Genomic DNA, 18,398 nt, shown 5'->3' on the forward strand with positions numbered 1-18,398 from the left:
TTGGAATTAACTTGCATCACTCTAGCTAGCCGTTTTGCACTGGAATCCAAATGAATAGCCATGATTTTACAATGGCTTCTCAAATTTGTGAGCCATAAGTAAAACAACAATGGCTGCTTGGCTGCTTCAGCCTAATTGTATAGTTGGATGCTTCAAACCTGTCCTACCAAAATCTTAAAACAAAAAACCAAAACTTGAGCAGCTAATAGTAGTAATGATTCTTCTTACTAAAACATAAACAAAGCCATTTCCAACTTAGAATGATACTAACGTGGCCATGTTCTCGCAAAAAGAAACTCGAAATGAGCTTGCTTAATTGCAACCTCTCCTCAACTATACATGAATAAACAGGACCCCCAAACCTTAATATAACATTTACAAGGAGAGAAGGAATCTGCACATACAATCAAAAAAGCAAAATTTCATGCCCAAACTAGCCTGGGTGACCAGCTCAACAAAATCTTCCCTGCTCACTAATTTTTATGGCCTTACTTACAATTGTATTCAGCCAGGTTCAGAAATCCCCATTGAATGATATCTTCCGTCTCTTGTAGTATTTGAAACAACTGTGGTCATTGCTAACATACCCAACTTCCTTCTTATGATCAGCATCTTCAACAGAACCCTCCAGACTGATATCGCAACAGCACGTTTTGCGTCCAAGGAGAGCTTCTTGCCTCACCTACACCCATGAAATGCTTACTCAAATTCTTAAAAACGATACGAGATTAGTTAGGGAATGGATAAATGTTCTTGAGGAAATGCAAGTACCAAAGCAACAGGAGTCGACATGCTGTAGCTGCCATTGCTACTCTCGCCTACATTAGCACTACCAAAAATCACAGTGATCAGTGAACCATCATTCTTGATGAAATAGTTGTTTAGCAATGGGGGCCATACTCTGAATCCATCCCACAAACTATGAAGAAAAACAGAGAGAAACACGCACACAAATAATTTTGGAGAAAAAAAAAATACTAATGTCTTTATATTATTAAAATAAAATAACTTAAAAAAGAAAAGGGAATCTCTGGGCCACAAGGCTCCCCGCTTTGCGAGGGTAGGGGGAGCATCATCAGTGTACACAGCTTTACCCTGCTTTTATGCAGAGAGGCTGTTTCCTTGGACTCAAACCCATGACCAAACTGGTCACAAAGGAGCAACCTCACTGTCAATCCAAAGCCAGCCCTAATAAAATAAAATAACTTATCTTACTTTATTATAATTATGTTCTAGATAAAATCTAACCTTAATAACATAATAATATCAAATAAAATAACAATAATACAGTAAGAAAGTTATGAACAATTGAATAAAAATACCTATACATACACACATACATGCATGCATATATTTGTTTATTTAAATATGTTCAGGGCAGAATCAGGGCAGGAGACTACATATCCCACTTATTGCAATAAGGGAGGATTTTGGGGTATGACATCAGCCAATCCAAATCCATTTACATGCCTAAGAAGAGATTGAGTGTTTGTAGAAGGGCAGGGGAGGATTTCTTCACCATCTTTTGATGTGGGATGAAGCTGGGAGATGCTGCCCCCAGTTTGAGCCCAACCAATATCGTCTCAGGAAACCTACTTGCAGTGGAGAGAAGGCATACAAGACAATGGAAATGTGAATTTTGGGGGAAATGCATACATGGAGTGCCGATGCTCAGGATTTAGGAAAAGTGGAGCCACAAAACCTCCCAGACAAAATAAACTAAATGAATGCAAGCCTAGTTTAATTGCTCCCTTGAGTGTTCCTTAATATCAACAATTTCATGTAACAATGGATGTATAGAAGGAAACGATACTCCAATCAAACACAGCTTTCAAAGAAATATATATGCTAAACTATCATCATTTGGCGAGGACAGATGACCAGATTCCCCACACAAGTAGCTGGATTGAAAATGGTTTCATGGCATACAATATTTTGACTAGAAATATAATACGGACACATTAAGCCCATTCTATCATATTCACCTGCTTTATTATGCTATTTTTAAATTTAAAGTTACAGCTAACATAAACTTCTCAAATGAAGAATTCTTTACCATTTGTGTTGCTCCAAAGGACCAAATCTCACACAATACTATTTCTTTAATTATCCTTAAAGATGAAATACTCGAGCCTTCATAAAATCTATGTTCTAAGTAACTAATTAATTAATTGAAGAAATCAGAGGGAAGACATACTTCAATGGTCCTTGGTCCACAATTTCATTCTCCTCAATTTGTTCTGCTTGAAATACTTCAGAGATGGGACTGTGACCATCCAACTCATTATCATTGGCTGCATTAATATCGTCATGAAGTTTATGCGGAATTCCTGCAAAATGGCATGCAAGAAGTTAAAAATGCACATATCAATGAGTACATATTTCTTTTCTCCCTCAATACAAGGCACGCACCTCTTGGTTCCATTAAAGGGGTACTTTTCAAGAGTTTCTGACACATAACGGTACCTTGGAAATCCAGGAAAGTGTAAGGCAAAAATTCTAGTCTCTCACAATGTGTCATCTTTGAAAACCCAAATGAAGTAGTCCATGTGTTCAACACACTCGGAACAGCAGGCAAGACCAGCCTCTCCACTCCTAATTCAGTGAACTTCTGAAGAAGGCAGAAAACAATAATGAGGAACAGACAAACATAAAAGTTGAAAAACTTAATTTTTTAATGCAATTTGGGTTTTGCATATATAAATTCTTCGTGATTGTAAAGTAAAATATATTAGCCCATAACCCATAGATTAAATAAATAACCACAATAAACATTGCTAATCTACAATTGTGCAATCCTGAAAATAAGCCATATTCTATCCATCTAATTTCTCAATTTATAAAGTACAAATGTTAGTGCAGCTTTGAGGCTTAAGAAACCAAACACATGGTACACATATTTTGGAAGTGCCTAGGAGTGGATGTAGCACAGAGACAACGACCTATCTCCCTGAAAAAGGAAGAAAAAAAAAAGAATCAAAGTATTCTATTCATAATTAGGTTACTTCAAAATAATGAACCAGTCCCTCCCCCAATCCTCCGAACTCTAAGGCATTTGTAGGGGGGACCAAAGTATAAAATAGTCACATTGGCCAAAATCCAAGTGCTAGAAAGCAATTTGTCTAGGTTGCCACCACTCCTAATAGGTTTCCTACAAATAAATCAGTGATTAAGATGCTACCATCAAGAAAGGGATGGCCTTAAGGAGATGCATTGTCTTTACTCTCTTTTCGACCCTTTGGACTGAAGGAAATGCTAGGTGTCAAAATATCAATCCCGAATATCTTTGTAAATAAAATACAAATTAGGAAAGTGGGTAAATATGGGGGATTTGATATTATTCAATAGGAAATTGTTTCCTTGTTTAGAATAGGTAATCGTATTATATATTGGATTGTACAGAAGAACAATATAATGAAGAAAAATATTTTTCAATCGTTTCTTCTTTCATGGTATCAGAGCTAGGGTTTCTTAAACCCAGATAAACGATGGCTAACAGCAGAGCCTTTACCTCCTCTGCAAACATCACCGGTGACTCAGAGGTTACGTATGGTGGGGGTACGAATGGACTGGATAACACAGTCTTTCCACTCTCATTGGAAAAACTAAATGGAAAAAATTTCCGTGAATGGGCTCAGTCCATGAAACTGGTGATTGAGGGAAAAGGGAAGCTTGGATATCTTACCGGTGAGCGGAGGAAGCCAGACCCTTCCAATGCTGTAGCCCTGCAAAGATGGAGGTCCGAAAACTCCATGGTCACGGCTTGACTCATCAACTCGATGCAACCATCAATCGGAAAAATTTACTTGTTCTTGCCGACGGCAAAGGAAGTTTTTGGGAAGCCGTACGTGAGACGTACTCCGATGTCGAAAGCTACTCACAAATCTTCGACATCAAGACCCGATTGTGGCAGATGAAGCAAGGCGAGAAAGGTGTTACCGAGTATTTCATGGAGATGAGTCATCTCTGGCAGGAGCTCGATCTGAGTATCGATGAGGAGTGGGAGTGCTCTGGCGACAGCACTCAATACCGAAGGAGGCTCGAAAACGAGAGGGTCTTTGAGTTTCTTGCCGGCCTAAATCGAGAACTCGATGACGTGAGGGGACGGATGCTTGGCCGACGACCTCTCCCTTCAACCCGAGAAGTCTTCGCAAAGGTCAGGAGGGAAGAGAACAGGAGGCGGGTGATGCTGCGGCCTCAAAATGGATCCACTGGGCTGGACCCGGCTGTACCTATATCCGCACAAAAATTAGATGGTCTACACGCTGGGCCGGATGCCTCAACTCTTATATTAAAAGGCCCAGGGGGACCTAGTCAACAACCGCAAAGAGGAAAAATATGGTGCGACCATTGCCGAAAAACAGGTCATTCAAAAAATACCTGCTGGGAGATTCATGGAAAACCAGCAGATTGAAAACCGAGACAATACCAAAAAAATCGTGGGTACCAGGCCAACACTGACGGATCAACTGAAAGATCACAAAGAGAGAACAACAATACCCCGTCCAGCAGTGCATTCAGTCCTGAACAATTGGATCAGTTATATAAGATGATTTCATCAATGCAAACATCGGGTCAGTCTTCCGCTGGTTCCCTAGCTCACCAAGGTAATCATCTGTCAGTTTTAAAAACCACATCTTGTTACAAATGTCCTTGGATAATTGATTCGGATGCATCTGATCATATGATTGGGTCTTATCAATATTTTTCATCCTACTCACCACATGCCAGGAATTTGAAGGTAAAAATTGCAGATGGCTCTCTCTCACCAGTTGCTAAAAAAGGAAGTATTCGCATATCTGATTCCTTAACTTTATAATCGGTCTTACATGTCCCCAAGTTATCGTGCAATCTGTTATCTATCAGTCAATTAACAAAAGATTCGAATTGTTCCGCTAAATTTGTTTCCTCTCATTGTGTTTTTCAGAACCTATCATCAGGGAAGACGATTGGCACTACTAGAGTGTATGAGGGACTCTACTACTTTGAGGAGGCAAGTTTGAGTGAACTATGTAATACTGCAATTTGTGATTTTGCATCTACTTCTAAAAATAGTGAAATTTTGTTATGACATTCACGGATGGGTCATTCCAATTTCCACTATTTAAAACGTTTGTTTTCTTCTCTTTTTGTCAAATAAAATGGCTTCTGAGTTTCAATGTGAAGTATGTGAGCTTGCTAAACATCGTCGTACTTCTTTTCCATCATCCATATACAAACCATCTCGCCCATTTGCTATGTTTCACAATGATGTATGGGTTCCCTCATGTTCCCTAAATCGCACCAATACAAAATGGTTTGTAACCTTTATTGATGACCATACTCATCTTTGTTGGGTCTACTTACTGAAAGACAAAACTGAAGTCCGCTCCATTTTCATCAATTTTCATACCATGATTCATACACAGTTCCAGACTCATATTCAGATCCTACGTACTGATAATGGTACAGAATATTTTAATACCATCCTGAGAACTTATCTTCAAGATAATGGGATTGTTCATCAAAGTTCTTTGTGGATACCCCTCAACAAAATGGGGTTGCTGAACAAAAAAATAAACATATACTTGAAGTAGCCCGAGCATTAATGTTCACTACCCACATGAAACATTATTTTTGGGGCGATGCCATCTTAACAGCCACACATCTCATTAATCGAATGCCAAGTCAAGCACTCTCATTTGTCACCCCTCTTCAGAAATTTCAGGAACACTTTCCTACCTCTCGACTCCCTTCCAGTCTCCCACTGAAAATTTTTGATTGTACTGCCTTTGTTCATGTCCATGCACACCATTGCGACACCATTGCGATAAATTGGATCCTCGTGCCATTAAATGTGTCTTCCTTGATTATTCACCTACCCAAAAAGGCTACAAATGCTATGATCCGGTCTCAAAACAACTGTTCGTTAGTCTTGATGTCACTTTCTTTGAAACCACTCCTTACTTCCCAAAGCCCTCTCTTCAAGGGGAGAAATGGAGTGAAGATCGGTTCTTTGATCCTTTTACTACTGAATCTACGGTTACTCCAGTTACTCCATTCTCTGAGCCATCTATTGAGTCTTCCATTAAGTCCTCCATTACATTACTTCCCGACTTGCCAAACACAACTGAACACTTACCCTCAGGGGGAGATGCAGGAGAGCAAAACAACGCAGACATACTGGTTTACTCAAGAAAGCTGAAAACAAAGGAGAGGGAGAATCTCATACCTGAGGCACCAAAGAGCGTTGGAACCGGTGATGGCTCCGAATAATCATGAGCCCTCGCCTTATCCTGATCTGGTAATTGAGTCTTCCTCTGATAATTTTGCACCTGATGATATCAATTTACCTATTGCAATCAGAAAACAAACCAGGTCATGTACTCAATACCCTTAGTCGAAATACATGTCTTATAAAAGCTTGTCTACAAGATATCGTGCGTTTGTCTCTAATCTTGACAGGATGAAAATGCCAAAAAACATTCAGGAAGCTCTAGAAATACTAGAATGGAGAGAGGCAGTCATGGAAGAAATGCGAGCCCTAGAAAAAAATGGAACTTGACAGTTGACAGATCTACCGAAAGGGAAGAAGCCAGTGGGTTGTAAATGGGTCTTCACAGTGAAATGTCAATCTGAAGGAACAGTTGAAAGATATAAAGCTAGACTTGTTGCAAAAAGCTTTACACAGACCTACGGCATTGACTATACTGAGACATTTGCACCAGTGGCAAACTTAAATACAGTTCGGGTTCTCTTGTCCCTAGCAACCAATTTAGATTGGCCACTGCAACAACTTGTTATTAAAAATGCTTTCTTAAATGGAGAATTGGAAGAGGAAGTTTACATGACTATACCACCAGGATTCAGTAGAACAGGTGAAGAAAACAAAGTGTGTAAATTAAAGAAATCGTTATATGGCCTCAAACAATCTCCTAGAGCGTGGTTCGACAGATTCGCAAAGGTACTAAAGAATCAAGGGTATCGACAAGGGCAATCAAACCATACACTATTCTTCCAACAGTCTGAAAGAGGTAAGAGAACAATCCTAATAGTGTATGTCGATGACATAATTCTTACTGGTGATGATACTGTAGAAATGAAAAAATTGAAGAAGGTTCTGGCTACTGAATTTGAAGTTAAAGACTTGGGACTGATGCGGTATTTTTTGGCATGGAAGTGGCAAGAACGAAAAAGGGAATTAGTGTTTCTCAGCGAAAGTATGTTACCGACCTCCTAGTTGAAACTGGCATGCTAGGGCGCAAACCCAGCGAAACCCCGATAGAAACAGTAAAGAGGGTTGAAGATTGTGGAAAACCGGTAGAAAATGAGAGGTATCAGAGATTGGTTGGCAAGCTGATCTACCTATCACATACTAGACCAGACATTACATTTGCAGTCAGTGTAGTAAGTCAACACATCCATTCACCAAAGGAAGTTCACTTAGATGCTGTATACAAGATCCTTAGATATCTCAAGGGATCCCCGGGAAGAGGACTCTTCTTTAAGAATTGTGAAAGCAAGGAAGTAGAAATCTTTACAAATGCAGATTGGGCAGGATCAGTGGAAGATAGAAGGTCCACCACAGGATATTGTATATTCGTTTGGGGAAATCTCGTAACTTGGAGAAGCAAAAAACAGAATGTGGTGGCTCGTAGTAGTGCTGAAGCTGAATTCAGGGCAGTCGCTCAAGGGATTTGTGAAGGATTGTGGTTACGAAAACTATTGGAGGAATTACGGGTATCGGTGAACTTTCCTATCAAACTCTACAGTGACAAATAAGGCAGCTATTAGCATCTCTCTTAATCCAATCCAACATGACAGGACTAAACATGTGGAGGTAGACAAGCACTTCATCAAAGAAAAAATTGAAAAAGGAATTATATGTATGACTTATGTGCCAACCAAGGAACAAACTGCAAATATCCTCCTTAAAGGGTTGGGATGACAGAACTTTGATGATCTTATTAGCAAGTTGGAGATGATTAATATTTATGATCCAACTTGAGGGGGAGTGTTAAAATATCAATCCCGAATATCTTTGTAAATAAAATACAAATTAGGAAAGTGGGTAATTATGGAGGATTTGATATTATTCAATAGGAAATTGTTTCCTTGTTTAGAATAGGTAATCGTATTATATATTGACTTGTACAGAAGAACAATATAATGAAGAAAAATATTTTTCAATCGTTTCTTCTTTCACTAGGATTTTTTATTGCAAAGCTACATCCTTTAGCCTTCTTTGGGAAAGAGTTGTTTTCCTTGCTTCTTTTTGGGCTAACTCTTTTGGTTTATTCTGGGGAATGCTAGTGTCAGATCTTCAAATAACTGGAGGAGAGCTCTGTTTAAAAAAAAAAAAAAAATCTGTTTACTTTTCCGCTTTTTGGGAGGAACCCTTTTCCTCCGCCCCTTGTAAATTCTTCTCTTTGATGTTAATGAATTTATTTTTCTATAAAAAAAAAATGATGCTACCATCCGCTTTCAACATTTTACACAAAAAACTCTTGTATTTGTTATGACACTACTTTCCGGACGTATTATTTACATCTATAACTATAAGCATAGAAATGGGGCTAGCCATCCTCAATATTTATTACACTAACCTCATTATGAAGTCGTCTTGCGCCCCACAAACACCACCACCCACAAACTACCCAACTCACTGCAGGCACAAGGTGCAAACACACAATGCATACAGACTACATACACACACACACACACACACACGGAGTACATTACCTTTTCAAGCTCATTCATCAAAATGCGACACATTCCAAGACGGCGATATTGAAACCGGGTGCCAACAAGCGGTACTTCTGCCACCTTCTTCCCATGGACCCTTAAACAAGAAAATAAGGAAATTACATTTTAGTTTCCCATAATAATTTCTTAGTGGGAGAGAGATAGAGAGACAGCAGCTCATACAGGAATTAACCCTAAAGCTTACCTTACAGTGCCCACACTAATCAATTCATCGTTTCTCTCCAGAAGCACTGTATAAAACCCTTGGAAGTTCAAACGGTTTAGCTCTGAGCTGCAAATTCCAAAGCACTAGCATCAGACTATAGGAGCAATGAACTACATGTACAAGCCAGTGGATGAGAGAGAGAAGTCCCAAAACTGCAGGATAGGGTACCCAATTAAAATGAAATGACCAAAAACATAAAGCAGATACCTACTCTCCCTTATACGCTATCAAAAACACTAGTGAGACGGTTCTAATACCATAGTTTTAAAATCTGGACCTGTTAACAAAACAGAGTTGGTCAGACCCGTTAGAAAGTGAATCAAACCGGTGGTCGCCAGTGACCTCAACATCCTACTAACAAATCAAAGTCAGAAAACTACAACAATTAAAATATTTTTTATGATTTTCCTTTAACTTTTCAAATATTCTTGAGACTTAATATTATTATCAAAAAAATTTAAGAGTATTATCATTTGTAGAGTCCAATAAATAGTGAGGGTGGGAGTTTGGTTCATTTAATAATCTATTTAAAAGTGAAAGAGTTGAGCGCATAATTATTGATTAATTTGTAGACATAATATATACCAATATATGCAAAACACATTATGTATCTTCTCTCTTTGGTTTTGTATAAAAAAAAGAGGACGGTACAATTGGCCTAAAGTTCAAGTTTTCACACTTGCACCTTCAAGTCTTTTTACAGGCATGGGTCAACTGGTCAACCTGGCTGGTCACATGGTCAGGGAGTCGGGACGAGTCATCCAATTTCTGCCAAGTTGACCCGGTTTGCAGTTATAACTCTTCCTCAGCAGGCTTAGGCTGAACAACAGAACAAGTACAAGTATTGCATAGCAAAAATATATCCCTCATCATTAATATGCTTGCTTGCATCATAAATTTTCAAACTAGTAATGAATGAATCATATATTTAGAATTAGACACTAGAAAAATCAATGGTTTACCAGAATTTTTCTAATCAATCTACTGGATCGGCTTACGAGAAAGAGTCAAGGTACCTTGTGATGGACCAGCAACTTGAATGGTTTGGGACCATGTCCATTATGGTCCACACAGTTTTTAAAAATGATGCCTAATAGCATTATGTAGCAGGATACCAGAGTCAGCCAGCTCCATGGGTCCAGCTTGGGCAGGTTCGAATTATATACCACATGCAAGTCTAGATTGAAAAAACTCATAACCTCAATTTTTGGGGGGTGGGGGGTGGTTAGAGGAGGACCAAAAACCAGATCAATGACCCTAGTGTGTGAACTCGCAAATGTACAAATATACTACAGAAACCCCTCATATGATCCTTGGGGCCAAGGACTAATTAAGTACACAGAAACCCCTGATTCTAGGCAATTTGATGACTGTAGGGTCGGTTTCTCAACCCTAACTACGTCGATCATGCGAGTCTTACTCAAATCAATCCCCAAAGCGCTCATCCCACCTGAACTCATTAATAAAGCAGCCAGAACAATCTTACCAATATAATAAGCAAAATTCAGGTCAGGAACCCAAAACAAGACATCAAATATTGATTATTTCTGTAATCAGTTATGAGAGCATCAGATCAGAGCAGACATACAAATACAATATGCAAAAAAGACTTAATAAAAACAAGATAAATCATTCACGAGTATAAAATAAAAGGTCGGGAAAATAATGAGTGATCCTACTAAGAATATCTCACCTCCTACTGAAAATAACATCTTCAACTAGATCCCTCCTGGTGTGAGGTTCCCTAACAGGCTCAAAGCACTCATGCATCAGACCAACAGCAACATTGAGCTTGCTGTAATTCTCCGTCAAGGCCTCAACATCATTTATATTAGGACTGTGGTTATCATATTTTTTGGATTTTAACAAAGTCCAAGTTAAATGATTGACACCCACTGGTACTGGTTTCCCTAGAAGCTTGTCAAGGCCCAAAAATATCTGCAAAAATGGCAGGAGAGAATACACATCAATGTTCAGTTTGTGTCACATAATATTGTCCAACAGTAATTATTAACTAGAGGAAAACATATAAGCATAATATATATATGCACACTAAACCACTGCAAAGTATATCATCATTATAAACAGCCTACATAAGCTTAACACAGAAAGCATGGGGCGGGATGAGCATTGTTCCACTAGAGTTTCTTTCCCAACAGTTTATTTGAAGCTGCACTGCATGTTACCATGTCAACACTGATGTTAACGATTAAGATCAACCATTTGGCCATTTGAGCAATTTCACATAACACATTGCAACAATACATACTCAAAAATTAATTTGCTCCCATCATTGCAGAAATTTGATTCATATATATTTTTTTGGATGGTTTCTGAACTCTTAAAGATGCTTTAAAAATCTCCTCAATAGTATCCATGAATGACATAGTTCAAACCCATTTAATGGAACAAATTTATTGTACTTAAAAATACCAAGTAGGACTGATGGAGCTTACAATTTCTGAGTCGCTGATGTGGGACTGATGGAGCTTACAATTTCTGAGTCGCTGATGTGGGACTGATGTGGCAAGATAAAATGCTAGGTGCGGGAAATTGATATAAACCAGAAATAGAAGGAAAGCAAACATTGGAAGGAATGGTACATGCCAGAAAGAACAGACAGCTAAGCTATTGTTAGTTTCACTTCGTAAAGTCCTAAAATCTGTAAATGTGAAAGAATTGAAGTTTTCATTGTAACTACAAATTGATGGGCTTTCTCAAAGCAGAAATGACGCAATTTATCAAGGCCACAATTTATCTTCAACATTTGCTTATTACATTTGTTTCTCTCAAATTTAGCTAAGAGTTCTTCCCCTGAAAATATCTCAGCTAGTTAGCATGCATTAATGTGTAACTAAACCAGCACTGCTTCAGTTGCTCATATTGGAATTCATGGTTTGCTCATGCTGGAATCAACACACTAAATACAAAATAAAAAAGTAAAATAAAAATTTACTGTCATATTGACAAGCTTCAAATTTTTGCATCAATCCACAAAATGCTTTGCCGACCTTACACTAGTGCATAGCTTGTGCAAAAAAGACACATACTCACACATAACTAGAACGCGACAACAAACAAGAAGTTCAATAATAAATCATTTGCAAGGCTATTCCTACGAGTACATATGAAATTATTAGCATAGAAAAAATGATGCAATGGTCATCTAAATATTTCCATTACGGGAAAAAAAAATCTTCAAAATTGCGTATGCACCAACATTTGGCATAATCAGAACTTGATGCCCATATTATTACCTAAAATCTAAGAGGGAGAAGTACCTTTTCACAAATTTTACTGCAAAACCAATTTCCTTTAGGATTACTTCCCAGCTTAACTAGCCCTTCTTTCCTTAGGCAGCACACATGATCTACAGCAAATAAACCAAAGCTGGTCACAAAAATTTCCATATCTGCATTTAGTTAAATAAATTTACACATAAACATGTGCAATAAAAATAGCCACAAACAGTTCAGATGTAACCTACATCGACTCTCACACTGATCACAGTTGAGAAAACTAGTATCTGTATGATCATCAATATTTCCATTCAATTTGCTTTCGCCGCAAATTCTACAACAGCATGATGGACAGAACCAATCACCAGCCGGAATATCCTAAATTAAGCAGAATTTTTAGTCAAATATTGGAAATTGAAGTTCACAATTGTACATCTCCCCCCCCCCCCCCGGGTGGAGTTGTTTAAAAACTGGGAGCTTTTAATGAAGCACAAATAGAGAATCAAAACAAGGAATCTACCTTCAGACCGAGACAGCTTTTATGGAATGATGATGGGCACTGATCGCATAAAATTAATTCACCACCATAGTGACAAACAGAGCATATGTAGTCATTATCACATTGATGCCGATCACCCCTTACCCCAGGATGACTTTCTGTAGCAAAGCTGCTTATATCATTGCTCCGTTTAATTTGCATCTGGCATTCTAACAAAGACCTACCATCTTCCAAAAAAATGTTTGCTGCTGGCCGTTGGCAACTGCTGCCAGCATGAGCTTCAAAACCCCTGAGAGTGAACACTTCTTGGCAACAAATGCATTTGATCCCATCACGAGTTATCCGCCCTTCTGCCATTGAATGAGAATCTTTTCTGCTCCTGTAACGTACTTTTGCCCTTGGCAGCACCACATTGTTGTCTATCAACCAAGAAAGTACAGTTCTAGGGTTGTGGTGTGTGGAACTAGGAGCCACTACCTGCTTTGCTCTTTTCTTTGATCTTAGCACACGGGTCGAATAACTACCATCCAATGTCAAAGCTCCAGGCGGCTTTGCCTTCTTCATCTTTGGACAGCTGGCATTCTGATGCCTCATTTCCTTTGGCTTTCTATTGGTTATTGATCCAACTGCTAACTCATCTTGTCTAACATGTAAACTGACTTCTGTTTGACCTTGAAGCAAGTGAGCTAAATTATGTAATACACCATTCTTTCTCTTCAGTCGTAATTTCATAATTCCTCCATTCATTTTACCTACCTCGACAAGTTCTCTTGAGGGTGACATTTCCAAAGATTCCATTGGACAATTATCAGGCAGTGAACTTAGTGCTCTGGAACATCCCTGAAATTCTGTAAACTTGGATTCCTTGCTGATATTTAGTTTTCCCTCATTTTTACAGGTGGAGGCATTTTTACCAAAAAAATTTCCTTCTTCTATGCAGTATTCACAGGCTGTGCGAAGTGAGTAAAAAATCTTTTTTCCTGGGGAGCAATAGCGCATTTCACGCTTTGTTTGCTTTCGTACATACCAAAAACTCCACCCCAGTGCAGAAAGGTGCTTCTTTGCTTTATAAGACAGGTCAGCACGCTTATTATCCTTCTTCCATCCCTGATATTTGTCATTTCTTGATCCAAGAAAACACCAGTTCAGCACAGCTTGAGGACAATATTCAGGTTCAATAAAAACATCAACATTATCGCTGCCATCATTATCAGAAGGTGAAGGCACAGGTAAGCACTCATTTACATCTGATTGCACAAGAAGCTGAGATGAGAACAAATCACTAGGCAAAGTATCTACACTTCTACATTCATCTTCATTGACAAGAGAATCTATTTCAGCAAGAGTCTCCCTCAAATCCTGGCAAAGCTGAGAAAGAGAATAATATTTCTTCCCATCAGGTGACAAGTAACGCAGTCTAACCATATTATGTTCTTTCTTTGTCATGCAGTTCTTGCTAGAGAGCAGTATGGTATCCCTTTTAAACTCCATTTTCCAGCCCAGGTATGAGAGATGTTTCCTAACATTTGTTGCAAGAGAATTTGAAGGTTTCTTGTTGTCAGCAGAAATACGGGCATATTCAATGACAGCACTTGGGCAGAACTCGGCTCCAGGAACTATGTCATGGCCAACAGGCAGCCATGCTTTTCTTCTTGTACATGTTGCATGTGTTGGCATCTGCTTGAGCTCATCATAATGGGTGCTAAAAAATCCTTCACTGTTGGTAAATGAACTCATACCAGAACTTCGGCCTGGCTTGGATGGTAAAACAGACAAAGCCTGAGGTTGCATCTGCCCCACTTCATCATTGTCAACCTCCATACTACGATCGTCCAATCCATCCCGAGGACAGACATTCTTAACAGGCACCACAGCACCAGATTTAGCCAAATCAGCATCAAGAGCAGGAACGAAATCAGATAGCTCCAATTCCCCTACTTGTCCCAAACACCCTGAAAAACCCAATTCATCCAAAAACTTATCTACGGTCAGCTTAAAGTTATCCTCAATGGTCTCCAACACCAACTCTCTCCATGCATCTTTCATGGAACAAGTCCACTCCCCCACCTTTTCAAAACCCTTCTTTGTCCGCATGTCATACCAAATTTGCTTAATAGAAACAAAAAGAGGCCATTCTTGCTCGTATTCATCGATCAGTTCAAGAAACACCCAGTCTCCCCGCAGCTTCCAATCCTCTGTGGCTTCATCCCAATCCTGAGTAACCCGCAAAAGGTCTATTCCAATATTCAATTCGTCGCCCAGGTCCGGGAAAAGAATTTTCCTCTCCTGTGAACCATCATCATGATCAAATATCACCCCTTCCCACCAAGCCTCCCTGTAAAAGGCATCCACACAGAGTCCATAGTGGAAGCTCCACTTCCCACAATCCCAGTGAGGCGGTAATGGCCTTATCAGCCCCCGGGAATTACAGGAAGCTCCCCCGGCAGAAATGGCATCGCCATTGATGACGCCAGAAACAACCACTCGTTCAACAAGGCTTTCATATGTATCATCATTTAGAATATGATCATATTTGACACAACGGGCTTGATTTTCACAGGCAATCACTGTTCCTGAGTGCCATGAACCCAGAAATCCATCTTCCAAACTCCTAACCTGCACATTTTCACATTGACACCGATTTTTGAAACTCATATTGAACACCCCACATTTACTGATCGCAGGAAGAACAGTATTTAAGGAAACCCACAAACTATTAATCCCCCAATTTAAGAAATTCGTGGTCATTAAACAAACATTCATATATAGACAATAACAATAATGTACGGAGCAGCATAATGCAAGAGATGGTCCTCGAAAATTAACCAGTAAAACAGAAAAAGCATACAATTGTGGAAGAAAATCAAGAAGAACAAGCAAGAAAGAATAGTGAGCAGCACAAAAAAAAATTCGAGTAAAATATAATGGAATAAAACGGCATTCTTTCCCAAACCAGAAACATAAACCTCAAAACCAAAAACCCAGAAATCATAACCAAAAATCTTGAATGGCAATAAAGAGAAGGGGGGGGGGGACCCAGAAACAGTGACATTACCTCAACTTTCTCCGCAACGAGAAGCTTCATTCTATTCTCGAATCTCCTGCGCTTGCTCTGTCTCTCGGGCTCTGGTTCTTCAAGGTCGGCCGCCATTGAAGAGCTTTGCATGCAGACCTGCCGCAGGGTATAGCAATTAGCAGGCTTGGGAAGAAGACTGACTATATGTACTACAGTGCTACCATCGGCACGCGCTTTGCGCGTGATCCACGGCAAACCCCACTCCCAAGGCACCCAATAATTAAAAAGTATAAATATGCAAAAACTGCTTTCCAAATTTTTCACATTGACTTTTATTTTATATGGAAATTACAGTTCCTTTCCATAAATTTGTATTGTTTTGTAATGCCTTCCAAGATGCTAAATTCTTTTAATGAGATGTGTATCGGGGATGGTGAAAGTTCTTTGTGAGGCAGCGAGCACCGTGAATAGTAATGAAGATATATCCCGGAAGTCGAATTGGCCAAATGTCTCACTGATGTACGGAAGTCGTGTTCGTATTCAGACTTTACCCTGATTAGCAAGATTTGGGAACGGAGGATGCTGATTTGAAGGTTTAATGCCGCATCAGAGAGTTTGAAAGACTCGTTGATGGCTGGAGTTCCTATGTAATCAAAAAAAAAAAAAATCAAATCCAATAGGTTCATATTATATAGCCAGTAGATAAATAATTAATATTTTTTAATTAAATTACCCTTGTAAACAGATGAAATCTATAAATATCTTATAAATTAATTAACTTAAACAAAGTATACAACATGCGAGAGTTTGATTAATTTCTTTGAGATTTATGATATTTTTGCATGTTTTATATATATTTATTTTAAAAAAAATTGACTTGATGGGAAAATTGTTTATTTTATGATTATTGGCTGTTAATTATTGATAGTTTTATTTTACTTGATACTAATTTGATATTTTTGTGTTAATTTATTTAGTTTCATTATATAATTATTAGAACCTTTAATAATTTGCTAGAAATTATTTATTATTATATCTTGATATAGAGTCTAGGAAATTAGCAACTCTAAATTTTTCGTATTAAAGTTTGTATCACAAATTGTTAATAATTTTTTTATTTTTTAATTGATGAGTAATTCATTCCCCTAAAATAAGTGAAAATAACACATCATAAATGAGTTTTTCGGCCATGTTCGTAGAGTGAAATTTATTAATCATTATATCTTTGAGCTTATATCTACAATTTTATCTAAAAAATTATTTAGTGTAAAATAAGAAGAGTTTTGTCACGATGCTAAACTGGTCAATAAATTTAATGACTTTTGCTGATAAGACAAATTTTTTTAACTAAAAATGTATTTCGAAAGAGTTTATGTCACGTTTCACTCATTTAATGAAATGAGTTGAAATTGGAATAGAATAAAAATTTAAATGAAAATTATAAACTTAAATAGTAAAATCGATGTTATCCTAATCTTCCCTACTCTAAACCTATTGTTCGTGCTACTCAAGTTCTTAACATTAATAATACTTTCTTTATTAATTTCCGTTCATAAATTTACTTTCTCTAAGATTTTAAAAAATGCACATACTTCTCTTAAAAAATTATATTAAAGACTAGTAAAACTAGCTCGTACTCACGTCATATTTATTTTGATAATTAGTTTTTACAATAATATTAGAATTTAACACATTATTTCACATCATAAATTTATATGAATAGTGTCATATTTATAAAAATTGTATTATGAACATGTACGGATCATATAAAGTTATTTGCCGTAGACCATTTTTAACTCTAAAATTAGTTGAGGAAAATAAAATATAGATATAGACCATATTAATATTGAATGAGATTTTAAAATGTAAGATTTGAATAAAATTTAAATAATTTATTTTATAAGATACGGGAAGTTTAACCATTATTAAATTTACATATGTTTATGTATTTATATCTATAAATACATTTTTATATATAATTGTAATGTTTTGCTATTAGAAACTATTGGTGAAAAGTATGTGAAAAGGTAAACTGTATTTTATATATTGTACTAAATATTTTTAAAATAATTCCAATTACTTTTATAATTTTGAAATAATGTATATATGCTTTCATATTTTTTAATAATATAAAATTTAAATTAATTCTATAAATTTAGTGTGTGTGAACATAAACAAAAAGATAAAGAAAGTTTTTATTGAGAAACAAAGTAGTGAAAAATGGTTGAATTGTGACTCATTTTTTTTTATAATTCATTCAAGTTGGGATTTTTAAATCTTTTCTCATAACAAGAAAAAGTGGTATAAAAACTAATTAAAAAATTAGTGAAGCCAAATATATATATATATATATATATATATATAGAGAGAGAGAGAGAGAGAGAGGGGGGGGAAGGAGCTTCAAAATGAAAAATAAATAAATAAATAAAAGTACCTACATGATGCCCTTCATCTATCGGCTTAGATAGAAAGAACGAGAGGAGAAAAAATAAATAAATAAACAAAAGCTGGATGCAAAAAAAAAAAAAAAAATTATTACCACTACATGTCAACTCCATGTAGGGTTGCAAATAAGTTGAACTGCTCATGAGTTACTCAATGCTCAACTTGATAATGATTCGCATGAACTCGTTTATTAAGTTAAACAAGCTGAACTCAAACTCAAATTTCAAGCTCACTAATTAAACAAATTAA

At 37.3% G+C, this 18,398-nt stretch overlaps 1 protein-coding gene across 3 annotated transcripts; it reads right to left on the minus strand.

Annotated features, from left to right (window-relative positions):
- Nucleotides 1-194: 194 nt before the first annotated feature.
- Nucleotides 195-15,874, minus strand: LOC131149074 (uncharacterized). Of its 3 annotated transcripts, none has more exons than XM_058099141.1 (11): nucleotides 15,744-15,874; nucleotides 12,710-15,304; nucleotides 12,438-12,567; nucleotides 12,232-12,320; nucleotides 10,644-10,888; nucleotides 8,930-9,016; nucleotides 8,722-8,821; nucleotides 2,413-2,611; nucleotides 2,198-2,330; nucleotides 772-829; nucleotides 195-682 (listed from the first exon to the last, which is right to left on the minus strand). In XM_058099141.1, the coding sequence occupies exons 1-11, from the start codon at nucleotides 15,852-15,854 to the stop codon at nucleotides 515-517; spliced, it is 3,915 nt and encodes a 1,304-aa protein (XP_057955124.1). In that variant the 5' UTR covers nucleotides 15,855-15,874; the 3' UTR covers nucleotides 195-514. The 3 variants fall into 3 exon arrangements, with proteins under 3 accessions (XP_057955124.1, XP_057955123.1, XP_057955125.1); XM_058099140.1 differs by having other exon boundaries at nucleotides 772-919; XM_058099142.1 differs by lacking the exons at nucleotides 195-682; nucleotides 772-829; nucleotides 2,198-2,330; nucleotides 2,413-2,611 and adding an exon at nucleotides 6,212-6,332.
- Nucleotides 15,875-18,398: the final 2,524 nt, after the last annotated feature.

This window comes from Malania oleifera, chromosome 2 (genome assembly GCF_029873635.1).
Source record: "Malania oleifera isolate guangnan ecotype guangnan chromosome 2, ASM2987363v1, whole genome shotgun sequence".
Lineage (NCBI taxonomy): Eukaryota > Viridiplantae > Streptophyta > Magnoliopsida > Santalales > Ximeniaceae > Malania > Malania oleifera.